Here is a 15432-nt window from a genome sequence, read left to right on the forward strand (position 1 = left end):
GCACTAGTTCATTGGTGGAAACTCTTCTAAATCCTTCACAAACACTGAGAAACTCTATTCCATTTTTTTTTTACATTCTAGGAAAAATGTCTTGATCTTGAAAAACCAAAGACTAATTCCAAAACTCTGGGCCTCTCATTAGGTGCATTTATAAAGGGGTGGTGGGGGGGGGAAAGAAAAAAGGGGGTTATCTATTCCCTCTTCTCTGCTTATAAAGGACCTCGGAGAAACTTTTTTTTCCAAGCAATAAAAGAAAGTCCTCACGATGTCATTGTGAATTAAACTATTTCTCACAAGGCAGTAAATTGCTAGAATTTGGAATGCATAACAAAGAGACAACAACCAAATTCGGAACCTTTTGAAAGGGACATGATTAAAAAAAAGGTGAATCAGAACTTTTTCTGGGCTTTTAATAGGATTGCATAGACTCTTTGGAAGAGGCAGTTGGACACAAATCAATAAAATGCACAAAAGTTCATTCATGTACAGCTTCAATAGAATTTTGAAAAGTTAATTTCAATCTGCAAACACTCAACATGTAGTTTACACAAATTGAATCATCCTGAGACCACAAATAAGTAACCCCAGTGAATATTCCTCTAAAATTACTTTTCATGTTTCCTGAGTTGTCCTACATACTGGTTTTCCTGTAAGTGAAAGATTTTATCACTAATCAGGATACGAACAATTTTGCTTCTTTCCAAAACAAGCAAAATACTCAGCCTTGGTATCAAGCTAAACATGAACTCGATCGCTTTTTTAAAACAAAATGATCAAAGATGGCAACTGCCAAATGGGGTGCCATCTTTCAGAGATGTACCACAATTCCAAAATTGTGCCACAAAGTCACTTTAACCATCAGCGATAACCAAGTGACCATATTCAGCCAATCGGGGACTAACATACAAGCATTAAAAACATTACCAAATTAACGAAGCTGTCCAGTTTTGGTCTTCTTATATATAAAAAAACAACAATTTTGAAATTATAAGAGTAAATTTCTGAAGATACAGATTGGAGATTTCACCTCATCATTAGTATTTTCTTGTTAAACGACTTTAGTTGGGATTTACTACAGTATTAGAATTAATTAGCTAATATTAAAAAAACAGAAATTTGTTTTGACCCAAAAATATCATATGCAGAGTCGAAATCTTGTGGTTTTTTTTAAAAAAAGCACTCAGTTATCACAAAAGCAGAGGGCTTAAATATAAATGAAGCATAATTTAAAACAAGTCCGACATGCTAATAGACCAGGGGGAGGGGGGGGGCTTTTGAGATAAGAGATTTAATTGCTTTCCATCAAGACACACACACACAGTATTTTGTCTACAAGTGTAACAAAAGCGTTATCGTGCCAACAGCAGCTTGTATGTACATGGAACACATTCATTCGAGTTTCAGTTGAAACTTTGGTTGAATTTACGCTCTGAGAAAAATCACCCCCTTGTACCCACCCATGAAAAGTCCAGAAAAAAGTTCAGATTCACCTTTTTTTTTTAAAAAAAATGTCCCTTTCAAAAAGGTTCTGAATTGGATGTTGTCTGTTCCAAACTGGACTGACGAGTTCATCACAAAAGATTCCCCTTCAACGGATGACAAAGGGAAACACTGGCTAAATATCCGCTTCAGAGAGTCTCGTTATACACGAAATTGAATGGGGGTGGGGGCTACAAATGGAAGATTTTTTTAAAAATATCGATTACATGCAATTGGGTGTTTTTTTTAAAAAAATTGCTGGGCAAACATTAGCTCAACCTCCTCTCATCTGGTTCCCCACACCCCCCCCCCCTCCCCTTGAATCGGTGGTTAAATGATAACCTTGGTCTGAGAGTTCCCACGCCCAATACCCCCCCCTCTCTCCCCTCACCCCCCCCCACCCCCCCTCTCTCCCCTCACGCCCCCTCTCTCCCCTCACGCCCCCTCTCTCCCCTCACGCCCCCTCTCTCCCCTCACGCCCCCTCTCTCCCCTCACCCCCCCTCTCTCCCCTCACCCCCCCTCTCTCCCCTCACCCCCCCTCTCTCCCCTCACCCCCCCTCTCTCTCCCCTCACCCCCCCTCTCTCTCCCCTCACCCCCCCTCTCTCTCCCCTCACCCCCCCTCTCTCTCCCCTCACCCCCCCTCTCTCTCCCCTCACCCCCCCTCTCTCTCCCCTCACCCCCCCTCTCTCTCCCCTCACCCCCCCTCTCTCTCCCCTCACCCCCCCTCTCTCTCCCCTCACCCCCCCTCTCTCTCCCCTCACCCCCCCTCTCTCTCCCCTCACCCCCCCTCTCTCCCCTCACCCCCCCTCTCTCCCCTCACCCCCCTCTCTCTCCCCTCACCCCCCCTCTCTCCCCTCACCCCCCCTCTCTCCCCTCACCCCCCTCTCTCTCCCCTCACCCCCCTCTCTCCCCCCTCACCCCCCTCTCTCTCCCCTCACCCCCCTCTCTCTCCCCTCACCCCCCCTCTCTCCCCCCTCACCCCCCCTCTCTCCCCTCACCCCCCCTCTCTCCCCCCTCACCCCCCCTCTCTCCCCCCTCACCCCCCCTCTCTCCCCTCACCCCTCCCCCCCCCCGATCTACCTTAATAACATTCTCGAAGATGGTGTCCCTGAACTCCTCCAGCGCCTTGCCGTCGAAGTCCTTGCCGTGGATGATCCTCATCTGCTTGAGGAAGGTGCTTTTGCCGCTCTCGCCGGCGCCCAGCAGCAGGATCTTCACCAGCCGCCTCACGTAGCGCCTCTCCCGGGCCAGCAGGGCGTCGATTTCCCGGCTCCTTCGGCGCTGCGCCCGGTCGCTCTGACTCGACTGACAGGCCGGGAAACAAGCGCCCAGGCGCTGGACGAACTCGGCCATCGCCGTCACCGCAGCTGCGAGGGGGGGAAATAACTTGGTCGAAACCCCGTTCCGGGACAGTTTAAAAAAATCCAGGCGGAAACTTTAACGAAACAACGTCCGCCTCCCCATTCATTCACCGACTGAAGGGCGAAAACTTCACCGGGGGCGGGGGCGGGGGGGAGAAAGATCGCTCTCGCAGCCGCCTACCCGGCCGGCCACCTGATTGGCTAGCGGACCTGCCCGTCACCGCACTCGCCGCCCTTCATTCGATCACGACGCTTGCCCATCAAGACAATAGGCGGCGGTCGGGGGGGGAGGGGTAAGAAGCCATCCGAACTTTCTATTGGCTGCTGGTGATGCCTAGGACGGAAGAAAAAAGGTGCTTCGGTTGGATTGGCCAATCCGCCTGTCAATCAAGGCTGTCAATCGCTGATTGGACCGTCTGCCAACAAATTTGTAACTCTCGCTGAGATTTTGAAGCAAACGTGGGTGGGGTCGCAGCCGTTAAATGTATTCTGTCAATTAATTTACAGATTGAAGACCGATCTTCCCTCCTCTCCTCCCCCCCTCCCCTCTTCACCCATGAGAAGAGAACGAGGGCTTGGCAATGATTGTCCCCAGCTGCTACTGTTTTTCGACTTTCCAAATTTTAACTGGTCATCCTTCAGCTGAGATTTTTTTTAAATGTTTCTTTGTTATCAACAAATACTGCCAGGCTCATCTCAGATGAGAGAGAGGGACCGATCCAATCCTGGACCAACAACAGTGGCTGACACCTATGACCGTTACAGGTACTACTACATTTCCCCTCATTAATGCTGCCTTTGAACAAAAGTAGAAACACAGTGTTGGATTAGCGGGTCAAACCCTGTCCCTCATACAGCAAAGATAAAGATACAAAACTAACCTTTCGGGCTTAGGCTGGTTAACAATTGGCGACATGTGTAACTACTCTCTCCCCTTTCAAAAAAATTATAAAACTCTGCCATCAATGAATAAGTTAAAGATCTGAAGTAATACAAATAATTGCATACACGACTGTATGCAATTTAACCAAACATATTAAGTTTGTCTTTTTTTATTAGAAAGTTTTTCATTTATTGCTGCATATATGTAAAGTGTCCAATCTGGGTACTGATACTTAACATAACAATTACAGCACGGAAACAGGCCATTAGGCCCTTCTAGTCTGCACCGAACCAAACACCCCTTTCTAGTCCCACCTCCCTGCACAATGCCCATAACCCTCCATCTTCTTCTCATCCATATACCTGTCCAACCTTTTCTTAAATAATACAATTGACTCCTCCGCCACTATTTCTCCCGGAAGATCATTCCACACGGCTACCACTCGCTGAGTAAAGAAGTTCCCCCTCATGTTACCTCTAAACCTCTGCCCCTTAATTCTTAACTCATGTCCTCCTGTTTTAATCTTTCCTCCTCTTAATGGAAATAGTCTATCCACATCCACTCTGTCTATCCCTTTCATAATCTTAAATACTTCTATCAAATCCCCTCTCAACCTTCTACGCTCCAAAGAATAAAGACCTAATCTGTCCAATCTCTCCCTATACTCTAGATGCTTAAACCCAGGTAACATTCTGGTAAACCTTCTCTGCACTCTCTCCACTCTGTTTATATCCTTCCTATAATTAGGCAACCAGAACTGCACACAGAACTCCAAATTAGGCCGCACCAACGTCTTATACAATCTCAACATCACCTCCCAACTCCTATATTCCATGCAATGATTGATAAAGGCCAGCATACTAAAAGCCTTCTTCACCACCCTATTCACGTGAGTTTCTACCTTCAGGGAACAATGTACCGTTACTCCTAAATCTTTCTGCTCTTCTGTATTCCTCAATGCTCTCCCATTTACCACGTATGTCCTATTCTGAAAAAGCTTCAGATGCACCTTAGCTTCTGCACATATGTTACCTTGACACCTCTATCAATGGACACTTCTGTGTATATTGTTTGGCCTAGTTCTTGAGCATCACCAACATTACATTTCACAGAGGCCCTAACCCTAGGGGATACAATTGTACTCTGTACTGAATGCCATGAACTCAGTCATGACATGTTTGCAGAAAATGCTGGAAATACTTAGCAGATCAGGTAGTCTCTGCAGAGAGACAGAGGGTTCTGATGATGGGTCATTCAACATGACCCATTAATAATGTATCTTCTTCCAACATTTTTTTTAAATTGCAAATTTCCAGCATCTACAGTATTTTTATTTTCCACCCCGTTTAAACTTTGTTTAATGAAGAGCTTTTTCTGTTCCTGTTTTCACTCTGTGTTGCATCTTGATTTCAGATTTATTGTCAGAGTACATAATTGACATCACATGCCAACTTGTGATTCTTTTACTGCAGGCAAGGCAGAATTACCACCTATTGATAGTGCAAAACAAAAACTGTATACATATAAACAAAGGACTGTAAACAGATAACGAATGTAAAGAAACTCTGCAATATAGAGAGAATTTTGTTTTAATCAATAAAGTGCACATGTAAGAGTCCTTAAATGATGGTTTGTCGTTGAGGAGTCTGATGGTGGAGAGGTAGCAGCCGTTCTTGAAAATGGTAGTGCAAGTCTTGTGGCACCTTTTCCTTTTTCTTGATAGCAGCAGTGGATCCTTGATGATTGCTGCTGCTCTCCAATGACGGCATTCTCGATAGTGGGGATGGTTTTGCCCATGATGTCCTGGGCTGTGTCCACTACCTTTTGGAGGGCTTTATGCTCAGAGGTATTGATGTCCCCAAACCAGAACAGGTTGCAGCCAGTCAGCACACTTTCCACCACACGTTTATAGAAATTTGCCAGGGTTTCTGGTGTCATACCAAACCGTCGCAAACTCCTGAAGAAGTAGAACGACAGCATCGAGTCCACGCTGCTGAAGATCCAGCTGCGCTGGATGGGTCACGTCTCCAGAATGGAGGACCATCGCCTTCCCAAGATCGTGTTATATGGCGAGCTCTCCACTGGCCACCGTGACAGAGGTGCACCAAAGAAGAGGTACAAGGACTGCCTAAAGAAATCTCTTGGTGCCTGCCAGTGGGCTGATATCGCCTCAAACCGTGCATCTTGGCGCCTCACAGTTCGGCGGGCAGCAACCTCCTTTGAAGAAGACCGCAGAGCCCACCTCACTGACAAAAGGCAAAGGAGGAAAAACCCAACACCCAACCCCATCCAACCAATTTTCCCCTGCAACCGCTGCAACCGTGTCTGCCTGTCCCGCATCGGACTTGTCAGCCACATACGAGCCTGCAGCTGACGTGGACTTTTTACCCCCTCCATAAATCTTCGTCCGCGAACCCAAGCCAAAGAAGAAGTTGATAAAGAGCACCCTGATGAATGTATCTTCAGGTGCCTAGGTTTTCCAGGACTTTGTCTAAAGTCAATGAGATGGCATCTGCTATAGACCTGTGTTACGATAGGTGAACTGGAATGTTTCCATGTCACCACTCAGACAGGAGCTGAGATGCTTCAACACCAGCCTTTCAAAACATTTCATCACTGCTGATGTAAACGCTTCTGGTCGATGGTCATTAAGCAGGTAACTACACTCTTCTTGGACACTGATGCCTGCTGGAGTGAGATATTGAAAATATCCATGAATATGTTGGTCAGCACAGTTTTTTAAATACTCGGCTAGGTACTCCGTCATGGCCAGATGCTTTCCTTGGATTCACTCGCCTGAAGACAGCATGCACGTCATCCTCAGATAAGAACGGAATGGGATCATCAGGGGACATGGAGTGTGGAGGGGTAGTTCTTTGCTGTTACAGTTCTCAAATTGTGTGTAGGCATTGAGTTATTTTGAAGTTATCTCTTCAAATCGATAAATTTCTAGATTGTTTCCAATATCCACAATGCCATGACTGCTTGCAGTCTCTTGAACTGAGATTGAAAAATACGTAGCTTCTGTGACATCTCCCATAGGATCTTTAGAACTTTCGAACTGCTGTCAATATATTCAATCCAATCTGCACATGATATTTGCTGTTTGACAACTAGTGGACACCAGAAATCTTCTGGACACTTTTCTATTGCAGAAAAATAGAACATTCTTATTTTCTGTTCTACACACCAGCCATTCTCAACCATCTTTTGGCTAAGGCCCCCTTCGTTCACTGCTCAAAGGTTATGGGCCTCCTTCCCTGTGAAGCCTTCAAGTTCAGTTGGTTTCTTCTGTACCTCTGCCAATTACATAAAAACATGAAAAATATTTTAAGATTTGAGTCCGTGGTCCCCTTAAATGGGCTGTGTCCTCCATTGAGAATAGCTGCTCTATACAGTGCTATCATTATCCTTATTGTCCTAAATTTCTAATAAACCCTTTATCTCAAATGATCTAAGTAAATTATGAGCTTTTCTTTTAATCTGCTTATGAAAGTGTCCCATTGCTCTGAAAATACTGAGTCATTGTTTTGATCGTATTTCTCAAAATTGACTGACCTTCACTCAAGGATGTCCCTCCCTGCACCAACTCCCTGGTTTTATTGTTTGCTTTTTTGCATATTTGTTTCTCAATCTTTTGTGGCCTCATTATATACTTCATTATTGGACTCATTCTCTCCCACTATTTTTCTACCTGCAAAATTTTTCTACCAGCCAATTAGAAGTATCAAACTCTTGTTGGCAAACAACTGCCAGGATCTGTACCTAGTCCCCTGCTCGATGCCTGTGACTGAGTGGCTCAGTATGATAACTAACCATAGACTTTTTTTCCTAATGACACCACTGTAGTTGGCTGTATTAAAGGGGGCAATGAGTCAGCATACAGGGAGGAAGACTGAAAATTAGCTGAATGGTGTACCAACGATAACTTCTCACTCAGTCACCAAGATCAAGGAGCTGATTGTAGACTTTAACAAAGAAAAGCCACAGGATATGATTACATTTGGGGATCAGATGTGAAAAGGGTGAGTAATTTTAAATTTCTGTGGGGGGGGGGGGTCACTATCTCGGAGAACCTGTCCTGGACCCATCATATTAATGCCTTTGTGAACAAAGAACATCAGTGCCTCTTCCTCCTCTGGTTTGGTATGTTATTGCAAACCTGCTAAACTTATACTGATGTGTCGTGGACAAAGTGCTGACCAGCTACATCATGGCCTGGCTTGGGGGCACCAACCAGGCGATAAATCCTCAGAGTAGTGGACTCAACCCAGTACATCACAGGCAAAGCTCTTCCTACTGTCAAGAATATCTACATGGAACATTGTCACTGAGGAGTAGCAGCAATTATCAAGGATCCACATCACCCTGGACATGCTCTACATCAGGAACAAGGTAAAGGTGCCATGAGATTTTGTACCTCCAGGTTTAGAAATAGTTGCTATCCCTCAACTATCACTCATTCAGAGACTCACTTTTCTCATTAATTATTACTAGATATTTATACTTTTATATTTGCACAATCACTTTTTTTATAGTTCATTGATTCCATTTTACAGTGACTGGTAATAGAAATTCTGCCTTGCTTACAGAAAGTAATTTGTTTATGTGTGATGTCATATATGTACTCTGACAATCTATATGAATGTCGAACAGTAAGCACAATATCTGCTTTCAATATTGTCCACTTCAACCAAAGGTAATGTTGTCTCAGTAGATGTGAAAGATATGACATTATTTTGAAGAAAGCAGGGGAGTAATCTTTCAATGTCCCAACCCAAATGTAGCTCTTAATAATTATTGCTCAAGCAACTTAATTTATCGTTTTCACAGAAAGAGAGACTGACGTGCACAAATTGAGAGGGGAGTTTCCTACATTGAAGCAATGATCACACGACAAAAAAATTTAATTGGAGTTAAAATGTAGATATTCTCAAGGCGATGTGAAAAGCAGTTGTGAGGAAAGCTTAAGGGAACTATTAGATCTTTTCAATTATTGTTTATGTGGTCATTAGTCAAACATACAACATCAATCTCACTAAAAACTGTCACTTTTTCACTTGAAAGATAATATCCCTTATTTTCTGAGTAGAATTAAAAAAGGAAGCCAATCCAAATTACAATATTTTACCCTAAATAGCACTCAAAAATATCAAAGAAATATTACTGTACTACATTATTAATTAAGGGTGACTGTCTTGAGAGTTGATTCATATTGATGATGCTTTCTCGTGTTCTAGTTTTGGAATTGCTGAGTAAAATTAGACAAACCTTCCTTGACAAATCTGCATATGTCTGGGTGAAAATTGTGCAAGGACAACAAGGGGTTCTGCCAAAGGGATACAAGTTGCTAGATTTCAAATTAAAAAGCAGATTTATCAATGTAATTATTATATGTGGATTGCTACTGGAGTTGTGTGGAAATTTAGAAAGGATAAATGAACTTGTAGGGTAAAGACAAAAGACTGATGAGAGAACTTGACAATGCAGAGCATGAGATAAATCAAGGATAATAGAAATCTTGGCATGTTTATTCAACATGAGCAGTAACAGCATAAAAGATAAATTTCTGGATGTTGAGGAATGAAACACAATACTGGCTATTTTAGATGTAGTGTTTTTTGCAGAAATTGAAGATCAGGTAGTTTAGAGAAGAGTGGTCACAATATGATATAATAAAGATGGAAATGATTTCATTCCATCTGAAATCAGGGTAAACTTCAAACCTCGAGATTTAAATGGATTGTGGTAGGTTGGAAGAAAAGTATAATCTTAAACAATCCCTGGCCAATATTTAAAGATAGTTTATATGCAATTAAGACAAAAAACAATACATTAGTAAAAGATGCCAGGGCTTGGCCATCAAAGGAATTAAAGATGGTATTGATCAAATGAAAAATGTATAATATGATGGGAGATAAAAAGGAATGTATGAATATTGGAAAAAATTCAGATATTTAAAGAACCACCAAGGCATTGATAAGGAAAAAAGAAAGTAAAATATGGAGTAGGCTAGAGAGACATACAAAATTTCGTAATAGCATTGATCGATAGGTGGAAAGGAAATTAGCTAAAGTTAATGTGGACCTTTTACATACTGTAACATGAGAAGAATTATATTGGGAATAAGAAATTAAACAAATATTTTTTTCACAATAAAGTCAGAATATACCTCTTGGAAATAATCCTTGAGAAGTTAGCAGTAATCCACCTTCTTAAACCTCAGCAGTCCTTCTGGTGAAGATAGTCCTGTTGGGTACGGAGTTTAGACCCAACAGCAATGAAAGGTCAGCGATTATATGCAGGTCCTTATCCATTTATCCGTGATTCCGAAAACCAAAAACATTTGAAAACCGAACTTTCTCGATTGTATGTATATTTTCAGGTGTTCCAGAGAGAACGCAGCTCGGCCATGCATGTGAGGAGTGAGAGCAGCAACGCAATGCAGGCGAGTGGGGAGAGAGCAGCAGCGCAACTCGGGTGGGTGAACGGTGAGAGAGTGAGGCAAGAACGCAGCTTGAAGAGCGCAGAGGCCCAGTGGCGGCCAGGAGAGTCTGAGCCTGTCGAGCCACCGGGAATGGACCCAGGTGCTGAGCTCCATGGCCCGAGAGGAAGGAGGAGAGAAGCGAGCCAGAGCCGAGGAGAAGGTGGTGCCGGAGGGAGAGAAGCCGAGGAGCGGCTAAGCCTGAGGGAGGAGCAGGTGATGGGAAGCTTCCCCCGGGCACCCAAGCCAGTGCAGAGAGACTAGATGAATTGGAAGGAGACAAACAAGGGTGCAGCAGAGCCCAGTGAGGTGAGCCTATTTTTTTTATATTTCGATGCATGATCAATGACTGTCTTGATTACCCATAATCTGCCATACAGCTGGAACTGCTCTATTTCCCAGAGTAGTTCCAGCTGGATGGGGGATTCTAGGTAATGAAGACGGCCAATGCTTATTGAGCTGGCTTCAATGTGGCGTCGTTCCATAAAAAAAGGGCTTATGTTTTGCATGAATCTGTACTGCCGCCTTTTTAATTCCATAATCTGGAATAATCTGAATACCAAGAAGTGTCTGGTCCCAAGGATCTTGGATAAAAGGATAAGCACCTGTACTTGGTGAGTGACGAGGACACGATCTTCAGTCGATGCACTTGTCCTTTGTGGTGGGGTAGGGGAAGGTCAACTATTTGGAGAATGCTGTAGGGGTGACCTGAGTGAGTAACTGCACTGTATGTTGTAACTGGTACTGTGGCTACTTTGTGGTAGTTTTGAATGGAATGAATATTTAACAAAGTTGATGGGATACCAGTCAAGGGCTGCTTTGTCTTGGATGGTTTTCAGCCATTTGAGAGTTGTTGGAGCTGCATTCATCCAAGCAAGTGAAAAGTGTTTGATTACATTCCCTACTTTTCCATCATAAGTCAGGAAGGTAAACCATTCATTGCAGGATTCCCAGCCCATGACCTACTTTTGATGTCACAAAATGGAATTGAGCATTGTGTTATAATCAGCAGATATCTCCACTTCTGACCTTTTGATGGAAGGAAGGGAACTGATGAAACATCTGTTGGTGGTTGGCAAAAGGAACTATCCTAAAGAACTCCTGCACTGATATTCTCGGCTAGGATGATTGATTATTGATTTCCAACAAATAAAACTCCAATGCAGCAGCACGCTTGGTGCAGTGGTTAGCACGATGCCTTTAGAACACCAGCAATTGGGACTGAGATTTGAATCCCGCGTTGTCTGAAAGGAGTTGGTATATTCTCCCTGTGTCTGCGCGGATTTTCCCTGGAAAATCCAGTTTCCTTCCACCATTCAAAACTTACCAGGGGTGTAGGTTAATTGGGTATAAATTGGGCGGACAGACCCGTGGGCTGAAATGACCTGTTACTGTCTAAATTATATAAAATTAAATATTTAAGAAAATGTGGAGAGAGAAAACATGCAATTGAATAGAGTTGATTTTTCAAAAACTAGTGATCCAAAAACCATTTAATAACTAATGAATCAGAGCTTGTTTTAAACTGCTTTCATTGAATGACTGTGGAACAAATTTGTGTTTAAATGGCCTGTTTCACAATGTCAGAATGTTTTAAAATGATTTACAGTCAATAATATACTCTTGATGCATAAATACTGCAGTAATATTTCAATATGAGGGAAGATAGCAGTAAATTTGAGTTTCACACATGTCCCACTCACACCAATTAGATGATTTATATTGGTGATTCTTGATTCTGGGAAGACTTTTGATCTCATAACCATGCTTTGGGCAACACTAAATCTTTGAAAACTAAATACTTTGCTTCAGTACATCTACTGCTGAAGCTCATGTCCACAGCTTTGTTACCTTCTGATATTAGAAAATTATTGAACAAGTGGAACCTCAATCGTAATTTCTGTACAAAATGGACTGTCTACTCCTGAGCAGGACTCGGATCAATGTCCTTGGAGAATTGTTTTCTAATGCTTTTGGGTAGGGTTTAAACAAATATGACAGTGGGATGGGAACCTGTGGAAAGTCAGAAATAAGCAATGCAGAGACCAAAGAAAAGGTTAGAAAACAGAAAATTAAGAGAGGATTACAGAAAATTCAAATGTAAAAGACACAAAGATTACTAGATTTTAAGAAGGCCTCTGAGTGTAACGGCATTTTATGATATTCAAATGCCTGAAGAATTTTTTTTAAGTCAGTGAACTTGTGGTACAAATCAGTGCAAAGAAGTTGCAGAGTGAAGAAGATTAGGAATTAAATATTGAAGGCTATCAAATAATTTGGAAAAATTGGCTGGAAGGGAAAGGAGGTGGGGTAGACCATGGAGAAAATGAAGTGCTTGAAGAATATAAAGAATATAAAAAGGATTTGAAGAAGGAAATTAGAAAAGCTAAAAAGAAATATGAGGTTGCTTTGGCAAATAAGGTGAAAGAAAATCCAAAGGGTTTCTACAGTTATATTAACAGCAAGAGGATAGTGAGGAATAAAATTGGTCCCTTAGAGAATCAGAGCGGTCAGCTAAGTGTGGAACTATTTGTTCAGTATTTACTAAGAAGAAAGATATTGAATTGTGTAAGGTTAGGGAAACAAGTAGGGAAGTTACGGAAACTGATGATTGAAGAGGAGGAAGTTCTAGAGCTTTTTAAAAAAAAAAAAAGTGGACAAATCTCCGGGTCCTGACAAGATGTTCCCTAGGACTTTTGGGGAAGCCAGTATAGAAATAGCAGGGGTTCTGACAGAAATATTTAAAATGTCATTTGTGACGGGGATGGTGTTGGAGGATTGGCAGATTATGCATGTTGTTCCATTGTATAAAAAAGGTTCAAGGAGTAAACCGAGCAATTATCAGCCTGTAAGTTTGATGTCAGTGGTGGGAAAACTAATGGAAAATGTTCTTAGAGATGGTATAGAATTATCTAGAGAGACATGGTATGATTAGGAATAGTCAACATGGATTTGTGCATGGAAGGTTATGTTCAATAAATCTTAGTGAATTTTTTGAAAAAGTTACCAGGAAAATTGATGAGGGTAAGGTGGTAGATGTTGTCTATATGGACTTCATTAAGGCCAGGTCTCACATGGACGATTAGTTACGAAGGTTCAATCATTAGTGTGAATTTGGAAGTAGTAAAATAGATTCAACAGTGGGAGATGCCAGAGAGTGGTGGTGGATGACTATCAGGTTGGAGGCCAGTGGCTAGTGGAGTGCCTCAAGGATCTGTACTAGGTCCATTGTTGTTTGTAATATACATTAATGATCTAGATCAGTGGTTCCCAACCTTTTACTTTCTACTCACATACCATTTTAAGTATTCCCTATGCCATAAGTGTCCTGTGATTAATAATGGATTGCTGAAGGTGGTATGTGGGTGGAAAGAAAAAGTTTGAAAACCACTGTTTTAATCGTACCTAATTGATTCATTATGTGCACATAACTCCAAAGGAAATGGGCCAATGACAATTTTTCTCAAGCAAAATATTTCAGTAATAATTGGGTCTAGAGCAGTGATTCTCAACCTTCCCTTACCATTCACATACCACCTTAAGCAATCACTTACTAATCACAGAACACTTATGGCTAGGGAATATTTAAAGTGGTATGTGAGTGGAAAGTAAAAGGTTGGGAACCATTAATCTAGATGATGGGATGGTAAATTAGATTAGTAAGTATGCAGATGATACTAAGCTAGGTGGTGTTGTGGATAAGTGAGGAAGGTTTTCAAATCTTGCCGAGTTTTGGGCAAGTTAGAAGAATGGGCTAAAAGTTGGCAAATGGAGTTTAATGCTGAGGTGCTAATTTTGGTAGGACTAATCAAAATAGGACATACATGGTGAATGGTAGGGAATTAAAGAATACAATTGAACAGGGAGATCTATGAATAATGGTACACAGTTCCCTAAAAGTAGAATCTCAAGTGGACAGTATGGTGAAGAAGGCCTTTGGAATGCTGGCCTTTATAAATCAGAGCATAAAATTGTACAAGTCATTGGTGAGGACAAATTTAGAATATTGTGTTCAGTCTGGTCACCAAATTATAGGAGAGATGTGAACAAAATAGAGAGTGTTCAGAGAGGATTCACCAGAATGAGACCATCCTCACTACATTCTACACAGGATGTATTAAGAACATCCTGTGCAACTGTAAGTTATAGAGAAAGGTTAAACAAGTTGGGTCTTTATTCCTTGGAGTGTAGAAGGCTGAGGGGGGATTTGATAGAGGTCTTTAAAAATTTTGAGGGCGATAGCTAGAGTAGATGTAGATAGACTTGTTCCATTGAGGATAGGGGAGATTCAAATAAGAGGACATGAGGCGAGAGTTAGTGGTAAAAGTTTAGGTGCAACACAAGGAGAAGTTTCTTTACTCAGGGAGCTTCTGGTGGAGGGAGGTACAATATTGTCTTGAGAAAAATTTGGATAGGTATATGTTTAGAAAGTTATGGACAGAATGCAAGTCAGTGGGACTAAGAGAATGTAAATGTTTTGGCATGGACAAGAAGGGCTGTGATAGCCTGTTTCCATGCTGTAATTGTTATATGGTTAATTAAAGGATGAGATAAGGGCAATAATAAGAGATGATATACTGTGCCCTCCATAATGTTTGGGACAAAGATCATTTTTTTCTTTATTTTCCCCTGTGCACCATGGTATTAAATTTGTAATCAAACAATTCACATGTATCTACATTCTAGATTTTATTCAAGATTATTTGTATTCATTTTAGTTTGACCATGTAGAAATTAAAACTTTTTTTAATGCATAGTTTCCCCATTTCAGGGCATCATAATATTTGGGACATTGGCTTCATAGGTGTTTGTGAGTACTCAGGTATGTTTAATTGCTTCATTTGTGTAGGTATAAGAGAGCTAGGCTTGCTTCTAAGCTTGTGATCACATTTGGAGTTTGTAGTTGCCAGTTTTCAATATGAGGACCAGAGTTGTGCCAATGGAAGTCAAAGAATCCATTATGAGGCTGAAAAACAAGAATAAAACTGTAAGAGACATCACCTAAACCTTAGGATTACCAAAATCAACAGTTTGGAACAGCATTAAGAAGGAAGAGCAAACTGCTGAGCTCAGTAATTGCAAAGGAAATGGTACTCTAAGGAAGACCTCCACTGTTGAATAATCAATCATCCTGGCCTGAGGACATCACCGCAGGAGTTCTTAATTGGATGGCATGGGCTTGTGAGCTGTAATGACCTGTTTCTGTGCTGTATGTCCAAATTA

The 15432-nt window shown here is 41.8% G+C and overlaps 1 protein-coding gene and 1 long non-coding RNA gene across 6 annotated transcripts in view; one reads left to right on the top strand and one right to left on the bottom strand.

The window, feature by feature from the left end:
• The window catches only part of gna12a (guanine nucleotide binding protein (G protein) alpha 12a), a 59322-nt gene extending 56348 nt beyond the window's left edge, over window positions 1-2974 (bottom strand). The window contains exon 1 of the mRNA XM_069906792.1: window positions 2562-2974. Coding sequence (XP_069762893.1) covers window positions 2562-2834 — 273 coding nt within the window. The 5' untranslated portion in view covers window positions 2835-2974. The remainder of the gene's footprint in view (window positions 1-2561) is intronic.
• Window positions 2975-3311: 337 nt separating this feature from the next.
• Window positions 3312-15432, top strand: part of LOC138747020 (uncharacterized) — an 82820-nt gene continuing 70699 nt past the window's right edge. For all 5 annotated transcript variants that reach the window (XR_011347240.1, XR_011347244.1, XR_011347241.1 and 2 more), the window contains exons 1-2: window positions 3312-3607; window positions 10111-10518. This is a non-coding gene — a long non-coding RNA (uncharacterized lncRNA). The remainder of the gene's footprint in view (window positions 3608-10110; window positions 10519-15432) is intronic.

Source organism: Narcine bancroftii, chromosome 12 (genome assembly GCF_036971445.1).
Source record: "Narcine bancroftii isolate sNarBan1 chromosome 12, sNarBan1.hap1, whole genome shotgun sequence".
Taxonomy (NCBI): domain Eukaryota; kingdom Metazoa; phylum Chordata; class Chondrichthyes; order Torpediniformes; family Narcinidae; genus Narcine; species Narcine bancroftii.